Source organism: Oculina patagonica, chromosome 4, assembly GCF_052425735.1.
Source record: "Oculina patagonica isolate OP01 chromosome 4, crgOcupat, whole genome shotgun sequence".
Lineage (NCBI taxonomy): Eukaryota > Metazoa > Cnidaria > Anthozoa > Scleractinia > Oculinidae > Oculina > Oculina patagonica.
Genome location: NC_135761.1, coordinates 62,228,440 through 62,246,559, shown reverse-complemented (window position 1 = coordinate 62,246,559; position 18,120 = coordinate 62,228,440). Strand labels below are relative to the sequence as shown.

The window sequence follows — 18,120 nt, the reverse complement described above, 5'->3', positions numbered from 1 at the left end:
ATATTCTCCAGTGTTTTTTATATCTATATGTTTTTTTTTTCCATCGTGCACATTGTCTGGAACAGGATACCTATTTTTTCAATGTTTGTCTGGAAAATGATACAGGTCCAGGGTCTCAGAGCTCAGCAGCACACCCATGTGCAAAATTTTGGGGAGTACCCCCCGGATCGTTTACATGGTAAAGCCTGCTGTCGAGTCTAGTGGCACTCAAGGCCGGAGCTTATCCTGGTTTCTTATCGGTAGCATCAAGCTAGTACATCGCAGGGTCATGCATCATCATCAGCGTACCCATTTATACCCTTAATTTATACCCCTTGATGAAGAGAGGCACTATGACAGTAAAGTGTCTTGCCTGAGAACACAATGCAGTGCCCCGGCCAGGGCTCGAACCCATTCCGCTTGATCCGGAGTCCAACGCATTAACCATTGGGCCACCGCGCCTCCCCTTATCCTTTACAGTGTCTACTAATTTACAATTAAACCATTCTGCCCCGTCTTTTTTGTCATCACATGTCCAGGAGATCGATTGAACGCAATAAATAAATAAATAAATACTTCGTCGTATGACTGGGGTATTGGCCATGCGTTCACATCTTTCTTTATACTTGACTTGTAAGTATTTTGGCCATTATACCAGTACTTGACTACTGTGACACGGTGTGGAACTGCTGCGGGAAGGTCAATTCTGATCTCATAGAAAAACTACACAGGAGGGCTGCACGACTGATTGTAAAACATCATAACAGTGATGAGGCTCTAAAGAATCTTGCCTATGAGACGACAGAGCCAAGACGCCAGAGACATGTTTATAATCTAGTTCGTAGGTGTATTGATGGAAAAGTCCCCCAATTTTTAAAAAAATATTTTACTTTTAATAGAGATGTAGCACTAAGACAAACAAGGCAGGCTGATTTATTGCATCTGCCTAAAGTATGGGCAGAAGCCGCGAAAAAGTCTTTTTATTATTCCGGTTGCCAAATATACAACTCTTTTCAATATAATATGTAATTTTTAAATCTTTCGATTTTATACAAATGTAACATAATTTTAGCTTAAATCTTAGTACTTCTCATGAACGTTTTTCAACGAGGCCACTTAGGTGATTCCCATCATAAATAGCGCGCATCTCGTCAGCGGTCAATCCTGGGAAAGGGGGACGGGGAGGGAAGGTCGAGTTTGTTGTTGGTTCTCGCACTTAATCCAAGGGCTTTCCTCCGGGTTCTCCGGTTTTTCTCCCTCCTCAAAAACCAACACTACAAAATGAAATCCTATTCGATCTCCATAACAAGCTCTTTAGAACTTTTCGTGTTACGTGGGTAAATAAAAATCAATTTCATGAATTAAACGAGACTACGCGCACAATGATTGGTGGAAAGCCGAACTTCCCATAACAAACAGAATATTATTTCGAGCTTCTACGTAGAAGAACGAAAACGCTACCTTTCGTCCAGTGTTTTCTTTCTGTATTGATCGAAACACCTGTGTCGATTTTTTTGATCACTTGGAACTCGCGCTCGTAAAATAACTTGCTTACATTCCAAATTTCCTTTCGCACGCCTTTACGTTTATGCTCGTTACAGAATTCCCAACAGAGTACTACATACGTCAATCTGCTGAGATAACGTCATAAGCACACAGCATGAAACCTATATCAGCCCGTTTTACTCTGTTTGAGGCGTTTGGTGTTGCAGCAAGAAGCGTGGCACTCGAGAAGTAAACTCAGATTGCTAGTAAACCGAATCCGAGAGAAAGGCCCGCTTTTGTTGTGATGAAGATATAATATCGATATACTTACATCGCCATCTTATGGTTAATCGGTTGTAAATAGAAGGCGAATGGACACACAATGTAAAATATTAATGTCAAAGACAAAAGAACTAAACAAAAGATGCGACGCATATATTTTGGTTTAAGTTTTGTGCAAACTTTCATTGTTTTCATCTTTTACTCTTATTAAATATTCATACAGATTGTGATTCTGTTTCATCGATACCGCAAATAAAGAATCTAAAAAAAAAATCTGAGATTAAGGAAATTTTCCTTTCTTAATGTGCCAATTTATTTTCAAAAGAATTACTGGACTTTGTGCAACAAAGAGACAAAATGTAGAGAAATATTTTATTTTCAGCATGTTCGCGCATGCATTTATTTTTCATCTTTTTTGTAAACTTCACGGGAAGTTTAAAACTAGAAAATTCGGATTCTAAATAGCGTCACTGTTTTGAAGCCCATTTTAAATCGAGATTGATTCTGGCAGTGTACGTAAAATCTAAATCGCCGTGTTACTTCGTTTCTCGTTCGTGGTCTAAATAAACGTCGTTAATGAACCGGCAAGAGATCTTTAAACATCCTCGATGGCGGAAACACGGGAAGAAAAACATCTACAGCGTTTAAAAGCGTTAAAAGCTGCCGGGAGATTTGTTCCAAATTCTCTCGACCAGCAAGGTCTATGTCATATTCATCATGCAGCATATCGAGGTTATCTGATGTGTATAAAGTGGCTTTTTAAACATGGAAGTAGCCTAACTGCCAGGTAAAACGAGTTTTTGTTGGTTTTATTCTTTGTTAATACTATTTATTATATTAAATAATGCGCGTTAATTTTTATTGTGTATATATGATAGTTTGTGCGACGAAGTTATCTGATGGATTAAGATTGATTTAATTCAAAGCAACACTTCACAGTGTTTTTTGGAACAACCTACAATCTGTTGGAAAAAAAATCGTTTCGGAAAACTAAAAATGAATTAATCTTATATAACAATTGACGTTTAGAAAACTCTTTTTGCTTATGACAATCAGAGAGGATAATAAATATTTTGAGTTTTTGGACTGAAATTAAAGGGGCTATGCCACGCATGGCGCATCTTGGAAAAAATAGCCTAAATATATCAAGTTTTTGATCTGTAATCTGTCTCAGTCAAAACAATCCTTGTTCATCTTTGTTTTATTATTACCTTCAAGTGCTTTTCTTACCTAGCTTAGTAAACTTCCCAAACACACATTTTAGACCTTAAGCTTCAAACGGATCGCAATATTTAAGATTTAGTGAATTGTCACGCAATACCGTTTCAAAGAACAGACTTAGCGTGACCGTCCTAAGAACAAGCAGTAAAACTCCTATTCATGATACTATAGTTAACAATTATTCACCGAAGTGGAGGTGAATAGTGGTGGATATTTACCGAGCCCCGAATTAGTATATACCACACAAGTTGAATAACTAGCGGACTAAAACATCACTTTCGGTAAACAAAGCGACTCGCGAAGGCAGTTTGTTTCTCTTTAGCTGCTCGGAGGTGAATAGTACTTTGCTATTCACCTCCGAGTTAACCAATCAGCGCGCGCGAAAAGCACTATTTACTTGTGTGGTAAATACTAATAGAGATTATTTAGTTTTACTTTAAATAAAATCGGCAGTAAAATATGCTTTATTCTTTAACTTGATTCAGGTCAGCTGAAGGCTCAGTACCAGCTCACTATGCGGCTGCAGGTGGCCATCTTGAATGTCTAAAATGGATTTACCGAAAGGCTTCCAAAAGCATCTCCTTGACGGTTTGTTATACTCGATAGATTTCTAACAATAAACATATAACATAACATAACATAAAACTTTATTTATCCTCGAATTTAATATAGCTAAGACAAGCTAGTTTCTTCGAGAAACAAGTGAAATATATATTAAAAAATTAAAATAAAATAAGTAAAATAGAAATAACAATATTATTATATCCGTTAACTACTTACACATTAAAACTATATAAAAATACAAATTTACAAAGTTTGTTCTATTCACCCCCTCCCCAATGATAAAAAGTCTTAGCTAAAAGTACATTGTCGGATTGCTGTAATGAAGTCATTTAGTGATGTCGCAGTTTTTATAATTTTTTTATATAAACACACACGCAGGTAGCATTCGCAGTAAATGATTTTCTTAGTTCTCGTCTCGCCGTTAAGGTAATAACTTTAGAGTGGATCGGTTTACTAAAGGCCCGTTTACACAGGCGATTTTTGTCGCGCAACTCAATGCAACTTTTGTCGCGCCGAAGTTGCATCAAGTTTCGAACAGGTTCGAAACTCCTGCGACTCGCGGCGATTTTATCGCCGCTAGTTTTCACGCGTGCAAACTCGCGGCGATTTCATGGCGATTTTATCGCCGCGATATCGCGGCAAAGTTGCATGAAGTCACTGCGATATCGCGGCGACTTGCTGCAGCTTCGGCGCGACAAAAATTGCATTGAGTTGCGCGACAAAAATCGCCAGTGTAAACGGGCCTTAAAACATCTCTAAGTGTTTAATAGAGAATGGGTAAAAAGTATCTTTTAAAACGATTTAACTGTTACTTGTGGCATGTATCACGCAGCGAACTTGCCCCAAGAGATGGGAAAAGATGGACTGAATCACTACTCTGGATTAACCTTTTTCATAAAAATGTTGTGATATTGTAAAGGTATATCGATTATGTACCTCGGTGATATATAGCTAAGGGTGCTCACTGGGTAAAGTCATTACAACTTCTTCGCTCACTAGAAATGGCAAACGATAGAAATTTTCCTATCTTTAATCAATTTCTTGCGCGTTCAAAGTTCTTTTACTTGACTTTTGCAACACATTAATCGAAATTTCTTCCCTAGCTTTGCACGTAAAAATCATATTTCTCAGACATGATATGAAAAGTTAAATAACTTTATTTATCTTCGCTTCTTGACAGGATAATAGTGGAGCTACGCCCCTTTATTTTTCAGGTAAGGAAAGTCAGCGCTGTTATCTAAATGAGCCATTTACAGTAAGGGCTCCTCATTGGTTAGAGAGAACCACTGATCGTAAGAGAGAGGATCACATTTACTAAATAGTATTCTTCCATCAACACTATACTAAGTCATAGTGACTATGTCAAAGAATAAGGCAAACTTTTGTTTTTTTGTTGTCATTTTCTAGCCCAAGAAGGTCACTTAAACTGCTTAGTGTGGCTTGTAAAGCATTCCGGGGCAGTTCACAATGAGATGTCTGTGGATGGTATGACCGCTGCCCATGCTGCGGCTCTTGAAGGTCATCTGGAGTGCATGGCATTTCTTTTGAGCTCTGCTGGCTGCAGTGCGCTGGCTCGGGACAGGGCGGCGAATACGCCTTTGCATTATGGTAGGACGAAAAGGAATCTTCCTCTCAAATTCAAAGATTCAGATCAGATCGGCTTATACCATGTTCGTCTTTCACACACATGCACGGTACTGACCACATCAATCGTTGCATAAGTTTTCTGATTTGAGTTAATCAATTAATCAATATTCTGTTGTTGTTGTTGTTGTTGTTGTTTTCGTTTCAGCGGCAGCTTGTGGTCGCCGTTCTTGTGCGGAGTGGCTTATGGGTAATATCAACAGCGTGGGCAATGAAAGAAATAAACTTGGTTCCAGTCCGCTACATGTCGCCGCACAAAACGGTCACTTGGAAGTGGTCAAGCTTCTTGTGCGAGCGTGAGTACTACATATCTGAACACTCAATTCTTGCATTTCTTTGTTAATGTCGTTACATTGTTGTTGTTGTTGTTGTTGTTGTTGTTGTTGTTGTTGTTGTTGTTGTCAGTGTGATGATATAATATGGGTGCTTATATAGCGCATTTACAAAGCTCGTGATCAATGCGCTTCACAATTCGAAATCTATGGGATGAGACCGGACATCAGCATATAAGGCGCCTATGGGAGCTGCTATCCGTCCATATGCATGATCTCACCCCACCACCCAATCCATGGAATGGAATAGAACAGACCACAACACTGGGAACTTCATGCCCTACTCTTTGTGATGAGTGTGTGGGTTCTTTAACGTCCCCTGCTGATTATAACACTGAAGATGCAGGAGACGGGACCTACGGTTTATCGTCCTTATCCGAGAAGACTAGAATATCTAACCATTCAGTTGCAGATGTAATTACAAAGGCAGCACATTCTCCTCAGCTATTTTAAGACCCTGAGTGTTAGTCCGGTCTGGGAGTCGAACCCGAGACCTCCCGCACGACAATCCGGCGCTCTACCACTGAGCTAACCGTTGGGCGGTTCTGGTTAGCGCACTGGACTCCAGATTGATCGGTCCGGGTTTAAGCCCTGGCCAGAGTCATTGTGTTGTGTTTTTGGGGAAGACCCTTGCTCTCACAGTGCCTCTCACCACTTATTTAACTGTAAATTTTATTTCTTTAAACATTACGTAGAGGCGCGGCGATCAAACTTCGCGACAGACTGGGTAGAACACCGTTTAATGTGGCCATTGAAAGTGGGAACGAGGCATGCGTACACTTCTTATATCAGGTAAACAGAAGAAGCTTCAGAATTTCAAACATGTCTTCTCGTATCTAGCTTTTATGTTAGACCAATGTTTTTCCCCACTTACGCACAGTTTTTGAACGGCCATTATTCTTCTCGCATTTTTTCTCTTGGCGCTGAGCATCACAAAAGGGAGAATAGAATACTCTCCCAGGCTCAATACTTATACCGTTTGCAAACTCTCGTAGAATGACCAACCAATGTGATTTTTGACCGTTTAGATGATTGAGTGATTGTTTTTCCTAGGCGGAGACCTACAACATCGAAGGAGTCAGTGGTTTAACCTCTGGAAATCACAGTCTAAAGCGAGTACGCTTTGAGAGAAAGGCAATCGAGAGAGACGCTGAGTCGGCATACGCTCAACAACAATCAAGTCATTTTGCGCCCTATGACAGATTTAGAGAAATGGAGCACACGATACGAAAACCTTATTCCTTATATAGGAATAGCGCCGAGAGCAGTGCTTTACTTAATCATCAAAACAATCTTCAAATAGAAAATGATAGAGACAAATCCCCCTACGGTGGCTCACCGATTGATGGGAAGTACACTGCCCGGGTTCCCCGAGGATTCGATTCGGCTTTCGAAGACTTACAGTTGAAAAGTCATGTGACCAGCAGTAGCTTACTACCTTGGACACGCAGTTATAGAATGACGCAATCGATCGAATCATTACCCAATCCCTCTCAACCAAAGGTTTATCGTTCCCATTCCCTCTCGGATACGAAAGGCCTTGGTGATGTATCAGCTGAGCGACATTTTGCGGGCTCGCACCACTACAAGGTGAATTTTTTTTCTTTTTCTTCTTTTGTTTTTACTCCCAAAAGATAAGATACTGGTTTATTGTGTAATACGCTTAGCGTATGTGAGACAGTTCACCAGATAGTTTTTATCTATTACACGTAGAATCGATCGATTATAAAAACTGGGCTTGGCGAATGCAATACTCTGTCATAACACTTATAGCACACGCAGCAGGCGTTTTAAGGCAGTTTCTCCATAATGAAGGATCTGGGGGTATTGCTAACCCTTCCCACCCACACTCCTCATTTTGGAACGTTGTTGCACTGCAGGGCTAAATGCAACATATTTGCCAGGTAAGCCCAAGTATCCTACAATACTTATTGGTGAAAGGAAAGAGGTACTCACACGAGAATAACACGCAAGCTCAATCCCGAGGCATGTACCCACACCTTAAACGCAATTCTAAAGGGAGCCTGTGAGTCAAACTAAATGCAATGTTCAAACTAACTTTTAATTTAGGAGCGAACGTTATTCTTTTACGTGTTCTGTCAAGTCTTGTTTGCAAATGAATACAGAAAATAACATTTTCATTGTCCTCTTTTTTTTACATCAGGTGACAAGTTTTGAACATTCTTCCTCGGAGAAACAAAATACATCGTTCCTTTCCAGATTCGTTTCAAGAAGAAAGAATAAGGTATCTATGACTCGACTCATTGGATCGTTCCATAACGCAACTGACCACATTCCTTGGAGGCATTTTTTAACCGAAATTCGTTTCATTTGCATCGACTTATTTGTTTATTTAAATGTCTGTATCTTGATAACTATCCTGCATATCTGAAACAAATGTTTTCCTTTCGCTCTGTTTTGTACTCCTTAAGAGGTAGCAACATTCTAACCCTCCCTAAGCCGTCTTCTTCTTCCTTTGGTTTAAATTCTTTCAGTTATCTTGCCTGCAAACTATGGAACTCTCTACCTGACACTTACAGAACAATCAATTCCTTCAACGATTTTAAGCGCCTCGTCCGAAACTATAATTTTATGTAATTTGTATATAAACTGATCTTATTTATTATATATTAGTATTATATAAGGTAAATTTAATTTAATTGTAATGCTTTATTTTTTCGCTTAGTGTTTTTTGTTTTTATAATTTTCTAGGTTGTTATTATTTACATTTTTTTTTTCTCTCGGAGATATTAGCTAACCAGCTACTCTGTAAATCTGAGATTAAATAAAGTTAATGTATGTATGTATGTACGTCTCATAAGTACCCAGAACGGCTCGTGAAAGTAACGTTCCTATTACATTATTGATTTATTAATGGAGGTAGGTCGCTTGGGTTGTAATCAGAAGGATCCGGAATCAAAACTCCAACCCGCCACTAGCTAGATTTATTCTCGGAGCAAAGCGAGCTGACTGTGGCTTGGGTTCCTTTCTCCCCCAGGCCACGCTCGGCTCGTTTCGCTCGCCGGTTTCTTTTTTCGCCCTACCCCACTTGGGAGTGCATGACCACTAGTACTTGCTACAAGCAACCTATGAGTCACAATAAAATCCCGAAAATCTGACTAAACTTCTTTAACCTGTCTGAAGATTTTTTCCTTTAATTCAACAACACAAACCTATCTAACCCAGAAACGCCCAAGCCGAAAACTGAATTGGTCTTTGCAAATGGTCTTTGCGAGCATTTGCGAGCATGCGAGCACAGAGTTTTTCTTTGCGAGCACGAGCATTGACAAAAATTAGCCTTGCGAGCAACGAGCACTTTTCAAAACCCTACCTCCACTAAAAACCGAGCATGCGAGCACTTGTAAAAATGTGCGAGCACGAGCAAACGAGCACCCACTAAAATTTTGCGAGCATTGCGAGCACCGCGACATTTTGAGAGACCATTCTTGACTCTCAATTTAAATATGAGTGAAAAATAATTTTAAAATGTCTATCTCAACACTTATTTATTTCCTTTTTTATAGGAACTCTTTCCAGCTGAAGTTGACAACTTCGATGACATCGTTAACAACGATTCACCAGACGGTAATGTTTTTAAGCGACTCTACAGATTCTCAAAACGGAAAGTAACCAGGTCTTCAAGCTTTGCGATCGAGAATGTGACGAATGACGTTCTGTTAACGAGGAAAAATAGTTTCGTGGTTTCAGGAAATGACGATTTCATTTCTGGTTCGACCAGCAACCAGGCCAAAGATTCAGTCTTGCACCAGGAAAAAGAAGAAAAAATGCCGCATGATAAAAGTCAAAAGGAGTTTTCATCCACTGGCCATGGGATACGGTATGTTCGGGGCGACTCCTTTATACACCAGGCGGAGTTTACTGCTAAGAAAAAGACTCGGAAACGCCCAACTAGTGAGGCAAAACATGCTAGTACTTCACGCGAAAATTCACTGATTTGGTGACCACAATGGATTGTGGTTTGATACATACCTTGAGCATGCATTGTGTGTCCAGTAGTAAAAATTACTTGAATGATATATCGTTTTCGCTTGAGATCCTCGACTTAACTCTTGCTATCGGACAGTATTTTATACTGACAGTGGAATCTCGATTTCTAGGAATTTCAGTTTCGAAAAAATCGAGAGCTCTAGATATCAGGGGGAGAGGTGGGGGGGGGGGGGGGGAAATAAAATTTTAGTGTTCGACTGAGTGAGGCAAATAAATAAAAAAAAAAACAACTTTTTGTTCGAGTTTCTTGAAATCAAGCGTTCGACAAATCAGTATTCCATACTAACTGAGTATATTAACAGGGATGTCTATCAGTCAACGACAAAAAATACAAAAATATCAACTTTGATGTTTATTTAAACAGGCCTATAGTATCGCACCAGGCTAAAGTGTAAATAAACCTAAAATATATCGCCAATACAGTTTGTGTTCTATTTTAGTCAGTGTTGTGCAAACCAGAAAGTCTCAAGATTCAAGACTGACTAAATCAAAGTATTGTGATAACAACGTTACTTGTATAATACAGCTGGAATTTTTCCCCAACAGTACGCGCTCTCATTGGCTACTTCGAGGTCACATGACATCTAACAATAAAACTGTTTCCCGCCAAAAGTCCCTGAGCGGGTAACATTGCATAACTATGACGTCAGAGGGTAACAGTGAACTGTTGCCCTCGAATTGACCGACAACCGCCGTTTTTCTAAATCTTTGTTGTACTATATAACAAATCGCTTATTGACTGGTCCTGAGGGAAACAGATCTCCATATCATAACCATTATCAGCACACTTTTGCGTGAAATATCTCTATTTAACTTATTGACCTGGATATGTTCTTCTTCTTTCAGAAGCTAAAATCTCCAAGAAGTAATTTTTTAAATCTTTTGGGACTATTCCTGGTCATTTTGTGTCAGTTATCTCAACCTCGTTCCCAGAGTCTCTCTCTCCCCGCACTACTAACAGGCGTTTTTTCTTTTCACCAGCGGTAAAAATATCTCAGAAGGGGTTACAATATAAAACATTAAAGAGCTGCAAAATTTATGCATGCTAGAAGAGAAAGAAAAATTTCCATTCTCATTTACAATCAAGATGAGTTGAGGCTGCTTTTAAAACAAGCTATGACAGGGTTTTACAACACCTGTATGTATTCACTGCTGTTTTCCTCTATTTGTAAACAACATAAACAACAAAGCCAGCCCGCGGTATGCAAACCCCATGGCAAACAACACTCCCACGCATGTGCCGTAGTTATCCAGCGTGTATCCATTCCTGGTGGATAGCCGATGCACGTAGGGCGCTAGGACATCTGGGTATTGAATGGCTTCTTTCTCGAACAACGCCTCTAGATACCAGCGGCAGTAAGACAGACTGTACATCAACCGCCCAAAAAATTTGTAGCTGTCCATTTTGCACAGTGTAGGAGAACTGCCTGTGAATTCATAACAAAACAGTGGTGACACTTTCAGACTTTACGTAATACAAAAAAAAAACGCAAAAAAAGATTGTGTTGCAAACCGAAATTGTATCTCCTCGCAGGATCAGTGAACGCGATTCTTTAATTGACTTATCATGCCTCATATTTTAATGTTTCAAACGATAACATGACCCTTTACTGCCGTTCACTGCGAAGATCATTTCTTCACTTTACATCTCATCCGCATTTCACACATATATGAATTATTTCATATACTTTACGTCACATTCATTATTGCACACTTGATCTTTGCTTACCTGATACAAGAGAAGAAATCAGCCCGAAAGTAACAGAAGCCATCTGTGAGTTCTTGGGGCTGAAGATGGCGGATATACAGTACCCTACTCCAGTGCAGGCAAACTGAGCTCCAAGTGTGGCAAAATAATGATGTCGAAAATAGCCTGGGTCAAAAAATTATAAGGATATATTACATGTTTGTATGCATAAACTCGAGATTGAGGCTTTTTGTTGCGTTACATAGAACGTATGCCGTTAATAACTACGTCACGCCAAAGTAGTCTTGCGTTGGAAAGACAGCTGTCTAACAGTGAGACAATTGGGCGAAGAAAATTGTTAAGTATCGATTTCTTATTCAAATTGCTTGACAGCTTTTCGCACTATTGTCAATTTTCGACACTTAACTGCTAACTCGCAGTACACCATCAACAATTGGCCTTTTAGCTTGCGGCATTTATCGGCTGATAGCGACGAGCTTTTTTTCGTTAGGAAATTTCATTCATTCTAAAAATAACCTAAGGTGCAATGACGTGATTTTGTTGCTAAGATACATGACGTGTTTTGATGGTAACTAGCTGCCGCTGACTAGTAGTCAATTTGTCTTATTTCTGATTGGACAACACGGTAGCCTCGTTATCACGCAATAAAGTTTGAACGTATTTTAAAAAAAACTCACCTCTTGGTGCAACCAGTGGGTACAGCAGGCTCAGGTACACGATGGGAGTGATAAGGATTATGGGAATCTGGGCGACGTTAACAGCCACAAAATAGCTGACTCTGTTGATGCCAGATGCTGCTTCCCTGGAAAAGTAAATGGTACATTACATATTATTTCATCCCAAAAATAATACAGTCCAATCCTATCGCAACTCACAGGGCTCCGCACATGTGTTACAACTCTTTAAACATTAAAATTACAATATAACGTAGTTATTGAAAACAATAATAAAATAATTTAGGCCTATTCGAGTTTAATAGGGCTTAAAAAAGAGAATTTGCAAATGAAATGGATAAAACAACTTATCTAGTGCTTACTCCACCTTTACATCTCATTGAGGCGGATGCAATTGTGATGAAGGGTGAGATAGGCCGCTTACTGCCACTCCATGTGCACTTATAATTTCAGTATCTAGTTAACAAAAGCAAGGGCCCTCACTTACCGCCAAAACGTGGCCCTGTTGCTACCAAAACATCTCAGAGATGATAACATGGCGGTCAAACCAATTGCTAGAGAACTCAGAGTGACAAGAGTGAAAAACTCGTCAAGTGGAGCCTGGGAACGAAAATAAAAAAAAAAAAACAAACAAACAATCAAAATTATAAATCGACCACATTTCTCCATGGTCTACTCTTTTATACAATAACCAAGCTTATGCGCGCGTTGTGATTACTTGATGCCTGTTATCTATTAGAGTACAGACGCACGGCAGTCTTGCAGTGACCCACTCGCCTAGCGGCTCGTTAATCTTACCGCATTTTGACGTCATCTGTGATCTATAACTGAACAAACGCACGGCAAAATGGAATCTATTTGTTAAATAGACCATACAAATGACGCCATTAGGTGTCCAAAACTTTGTCTGCGTTCTCGTGGAATTTTTATCACTTTATGATGCCATGTGTGTAGACCATGGAGAAACGTGGTCGATTTGTTAATTCGATGTTGGACAGAATGTTATTAAGTCTGGGTACGATAACGAAAAACAACAAAATTCATACATTTGGTATTTACAAATACGCATTGCTAAATTATGTTTTTCATAAACTCTATGAACTTTCAGTGCAGTTTTCATAGACGTTTTAGAAACGTCTTTTGTAACTTGGAACTCCAGAATCAATTACACCAGCACAAACGAAGCGTGCCACATGTATAATCTAGCATAAGCAGAAGCAACTTTAGTACTAGCAAACCTACTCACCTCTTTTCTAAGGGCCCCCAGGGTACCTCCGGCAAGTAACACCAGGAACTGATCCAGAAGAAGAGAACGGGACAAGCGAAACTGAAGACGAATTTCACGACGGAGGAAAGTGAAGAATTGGATAAAAAAATTGGGCATCGATCTTTCTTGCTGATCTGAGAAGAGAAATATATGACAGTAGCTTTAAAACAGCAACGCCACTGCTACTTAGTACTTTTTCGTCGTTGTCCCCGTGGCTGTTGTTGTTGACAATATTTAGACTTGTTGTCAATTTTGAAGTAAATGTCAGATTTTGGTCTGTTTTTATTTTATGGTCAATTCACTTAAATACGAGAAAGAACATATAAATAATTCTTCTATAACTGAAGGAAAAGATCCTCGTAGCATTAAAGCAATATTAAAGCAGTTGCTAAAAAGCCTGAAAACTGAATTCAAAACTCAAAGGATTTGATGTCATGACCCATATATGAAGATAGTGAGAGCTGGTCAACTGCGAGTAAATGAATTTGGGATGAATTTGGGATAATGAATACCTGAAATCAATCAATCAATCGATCCGAAAGTAATATCAGGATTGCTGCTTTCGGAATAATACGGCAATTGCATAATACCTTGGTTTTGTCTCATCAATACTTCAGCTGATCTGTTAAACGAAAGCTCTTCCATGACGTTAGCTGCAGTTAAGTTCTCAACTGCTGCAGCGCCCGCGTTGTTTTCGGATGCGTGCTGCACCCATTGCTCATGTAAAGATGAAGCAGAGCCTGAGTGACTCGTCTCACACATTCCACCAATCACGTCCATGTAAAAATCCGCTGGGTTTACTTGGTCGGGCTTGACAAAGCCGAGGTCTCTAAAGTAGTTTTCTGCTTCAGGCACTGTTCCTTGAAAGACGGTTTTTCCGCCCGGAGCAAGGAAGAGAACTTTGTGGAATTTACCTGAAAAGTGTGTAAAAAACAAAATGTTGACATCACGTAACGATGTAAAAATCCGTAAGCTAAGATTCCCAAAACAAATAATTCTAATTATAACCCCCCATTGATTTTTCGCGCACTTATATTGGACAAAACGCATCACTTGGTACAAAATCGGACGACGGGTATCAGCGAATATACCCCGTCAGATTTGTAGGCAAGCACAAAACAAACGAATGAAGCCACCTTATTCAATCTTAACTTTCATTGAAATTACAGAGTTAAAAAATGACGTAAGCCAATCAAGCCGCCTGAAGGGGTTTAGGTAAAATACTCTTTGAATCAATAAAAAAGACAATAAAAAAAACACTCACTAAATATTTCGTATCTTGGCTGGTGAATGACGCAGACAATCGTCAATTTTCTTTCTTCAGCGACGGCCTTCAATGCATCCACAACCATCAAACTTGAAGTACTGTCCAGGCCACTACAAGGAAAAAACGGTAATAAGCGAAACTTAACGCAGCCAAAATAAATATTGTTTTGCAACAACTCCACCCTTAGAGGATAATTAAATAAACACTCGGCGTCTAGCTTCTTGTATCCGTATTTCCAGTATACGAATTATGTTAGGGTATGGAAGAGCTGATGGTTGTTAAAGTTAACTTAGAAATAACTGTGTCTTCATGGCTTTGTCATTACACCTATTCTTCTAACTACTTCCCTCCTTCTGACCTCGTAGGTCACTGGTAAAAGCCACCAAAGACAAAAAATCTTTTCACCATATTAAGAAGTGAATAATTTTAAATGTCTTAGAGTGGTTGCTAAGGAATATCCAAATTAAAATATTCAAATCTGGCCAGTCACATTCGAACGCAATCAACCAATCAGAAAGCAAAGCTTAACCATACAGATCGGCAGATCGCGCCCAAGCCAATTCACAATTTGTTGTTGCCATGGCTGAGAACAAACATTTCAGAGTCCGCCGGAGAAAACATCCCTTTTCTCTTGAAAACCCCTCTCCCACCAAGCATCACCAGACAAGCAACACCCTGACACCGCCCTTTCCTCGCAATCATGTTTTACCTGGTAGGCTCATCAAGAAAGAGCAAAGTCGGATCAGTCACCAATTCCATGCCTATGTTAACTCGCTTCCTTTGTCCTCCAGAAATGCCTCTTGATTCCTAATAGCAAAAAGCATTAAGGTTTAGAATCGGTCCTTGAAGTATCAAAGTTGGTTACGAGCAAGAAGGGAGGAATCCCAGGCTATTGTTTATCTTGACCGGCAGAATTTAAGGTTGACCTTTGTTATCTGTATGCATATGCCATGTCTAGGTTCTCAAACTATACAGTGGAATCCTCCCTATTACCCGAACAAAAAGTCATTTTCTTGGGTTTGTTCTGATAAAATTGTGGGCCTGTTCGTCATAGCCAAGATACGCGTATTACAAAAAAGACTAAATGGTGGTCTTTAATTAGTATTTCACGCCAAACCTGGCGTGCAAATGCGCTTGGTGTAATGGGTAATACCCAGTCACAGCAAAAGAGAAAGAATCATCATCTACATCTACATCTACATTTATTAAGTTGATAACATCGTTTACGACATCACATCAACTATACAAAATAGATACAAAATAAAAAACAATAAAAATTTAAATGCATAAATAAGATATAAAAATACTTAGTTACAATTTACTTGTTTGCATGCTTCCCTAAATTTAATTTAAAATTCGATAATGACTTGCAATTCACTAAGTCAGCGGGCAGTAAGTTCCACTCTGTTATTGATCTAGGAAAAAAAGAAAACTGAAAAACGTCCTTAGATTTTTTTTTTTTTTTTAATATCTTTATTGCCATTTTAACATTGTACAAATGTTACAGTGTAAGAAAAAAAAAGAGCAGACGTAAGTTACAATTAAGTTACGTAGTTTATAAACTGTTACAATTTACATATGAAAATAAAGGTACAGGTACATAGGAAAATAAAGTAAATGAAAAAATATAAAATAAATAAACAAGGAAATAAGCTTACATAAAGTCTTTCCACTTTAATTCGAAATTGTTAATAGTTTTATTTCTAACTGCAATATGTTGTAGAGTATCCAATCTGTTTTTTAGAAAAGGAGGAAAGCCGTCAAAAGGTACATCATCGCAGTCTTGGGTCGTACAAAAGATATAATACTTAGCTACAAGTGATATGTAATTTAAAATATCTTTTGTTTGTATGGCGTTGTCATGCCAGCCGTAAAGGATATCGCGTTCTGAAAGAGTAATTGTATTTTGTTGTTTTTCGGACCACCACTTTTGAAATGCAGTCCAGAAATTAGAAATTTTTGGACATCGGTAGAGTAGATGAGGCAATGTTTGCGGCTGCGTTTTACATAAATGACAAGTTTCAGAGTCGCATTAATTCATACGAAAAAGCGAATACCTGGTAGGAAGTATATTATGGATGATTTTATATTGAAAGATTTGAAGCTTTGTTTCGTTCGTAATTGCAAAAGGGAAGTTGTAAACATTTTTTAGGCTTTCTTGGGAGAAACCATACCGTAGAAGTCTTTGTTCAGCAGTTGGAGGTTGGAAGTAATGATCCGTAATAGCTGCATAAACAGAACGGGTGTTAATAATATTGCGTAAAGGGGATTCTTGCGACGCATTTTCGTTTTCAAATTGGTCTTTTGCTGCTTTGATTTCGCATCTCCAGCTTGGTGGAATTGCGTTTATTAGACCATAATAAGTTGTGAACGGGATTTTCAGCTGAAAAGTTTGTTGAAATGTGGTATGCGATAAGAAACCAAAATCATCATCAAGCAAGTCGCTAATAAAGGTAATGCCGCTTTGGTGCCATTGTTTTAAATAGATCATGTGTTTGTTTATTAAGATGTTTTTATTATTCCATATAATTTCATTTTGCCGTTTAATATTGTCTTCTGAGATAATATGTTTGTTTTCCTGCCAATGCTTTAATATCACTTGGTAAAAGGGTGGTGCATTGTTTAGATCAAGTTGCCTTGAATTGTATCTGCAGTTTAATAGGAAAGAAAGGCCGCCATGTTGCCTAAAGAAATGTTCAATGAGAATTTTCCAGGAGGAGGAAGAGTTTTGGTGTATCCTGTTAATCCATGAGATTTTTAAAGCGGTTTCCATTACCTTAAAGTCAATCATTTTTAGGCCGCCTTTGTTTTTTTGTCCTATGACTGTAGTTTTCTTTATTTTGGGAGGTTTACCTTCCCAAATAAAATTAAAAATCATGTTGTTGATCGTGTCAGGCAAGTCCTTTGGTAAACTGAGGTTAGAGCTGTTGAAAATTAATTTGGATAAGGCTAGAGTTTTAACGATATTTATTCTGCCAATTAAAGTCAGTTTCCTATTTTTCCAAATATTCAAAACTTTTTCCATACTTCGCAACTTTTCGTCGAAGTTAAGCTTATCCGCTTTTGTGGTGTCGTAGGAAAAGAAGACGCCTAAAGCGCAGATCGGGTCGACGGGCCATTTAAAATTGAAAGGTGTATCACATCTATTTTTCCATTTGCCGAGCCACATAGCTTCGGTTTTGGTGGAATTGACTTCTAGGCCGGAGACAACCTTAAATTGGTTTAGCAGTTCGAGTAAATGGGGAACAGATTCTGTATCGCTAAGAAAGACTGTGGTGTCATCTGCATACATGGTGGTTTTTATTTCATGGTTTCTTATTGTAATTCCTTTAATAAGATCGTGATTTTTGATGGCTCTTGCGAGAAGATCAAGACCAATAACAAAAAGAAGGCCTGATATTGGACAGCCTTGTCTCACTCCACGAGTTAAAGAAAAGAAGTGAGAAGCGTGACCATTGTTGAGAATACAGCTAGAAATATTTGAATATACAGTCTTGAACCATTGTAGGAAATCGGGCCCAAAGTTAAAGAGTGTGAGAGCCTTCTCCAGGTAGTTCCACTCAATTGTGTCGAAGGCTTTCCGGAAATCGACAAAAACGGCGATGCCAGGCGAATTTTCTTTATCCAAATGGAACATCAAATCTTGGATCAATCTGATATTTTCTCCAATGTATCGCCCTTTCACATAA

General features: G+C 38.8%; 2 protein-coding genes across 2 annotated transcripts in view; one reads left to right on the top strand and one right to left on the bottom strand.

Annotated features, from left to right (window-relative positions):
• Positions 1 to 2,060: 2,060 nt before the first annotated feature.
• On the top strand, positions 2,061 to 9,860 carry LOC144647748 (uncharacterized). The gene is made up of 9 exons (XM_078507427.1): positions 2,061 to 2,533; positions 3,453 to 3,555; positions 4,712 to 4,745; positions 4,939 to 5,139; positions 5,324 to 5,471; positions 6,203 to 6,299; positions 6,561 to 7,097; positions 7,672 to 7,752; positions 9,032 to 9,860. Exons 1-9 carry the CDS (start codon positions 2,355 to 2,357, stop codon positions 9,467 to 9,469), a joined length of 1,818 nt encoding a protein of 605 aa, XP_078363553.1. The 5' UTR covers positions 2,061 to 2,354; the 3' UTR covers positions 9,470 to 9,860.
• Positions 9,855 to 18,120, bottom strand: part of LOC144650983 (uncharacterized) — a 19,187-nt gene continuing 10,921 nt past the window's right edge. Inside the window, exons 10-17 of the mRNA XM_078510833.1 lie at positions 15,141 to 15,238; positions 14,429 to 14,541; positions 13,755 to 14,078; positions 13,144 to 13,298; positions 12,385 to 12,497; positions 11,901 to 12,025; positions 11,245 to 11,388; positions 9,855 to 10,942 (exon numbers count right to left, since the gene is read on the bottom strand). Of these exons, the coding sequence (XP_078366959.1) occupies positions 10,662 to 10,942; positions 11,245 to 11,388; positions 11,901 to 12,025; positions 12,385 to 12,497; positions 13,144 to 13,298; positions 13,755 to 14,078; positions 14,429 to 14,541; positions 15,141 to 15,238 (1,353 nt within the window). The 3' untranslated portion in view covers positions 9,855 to 10,661. The remainder of the gene's footprint in view (positions 10,943 to 11,244; positions 11,389 to 11,900; positions 12,026 to 12,384; positions 12,498 to 13,143; positions 13,299 to 13,754; positions 14,079 to 14,428; positions 14,542 to 15,140; positions 15,239 to 18,120) is intronic.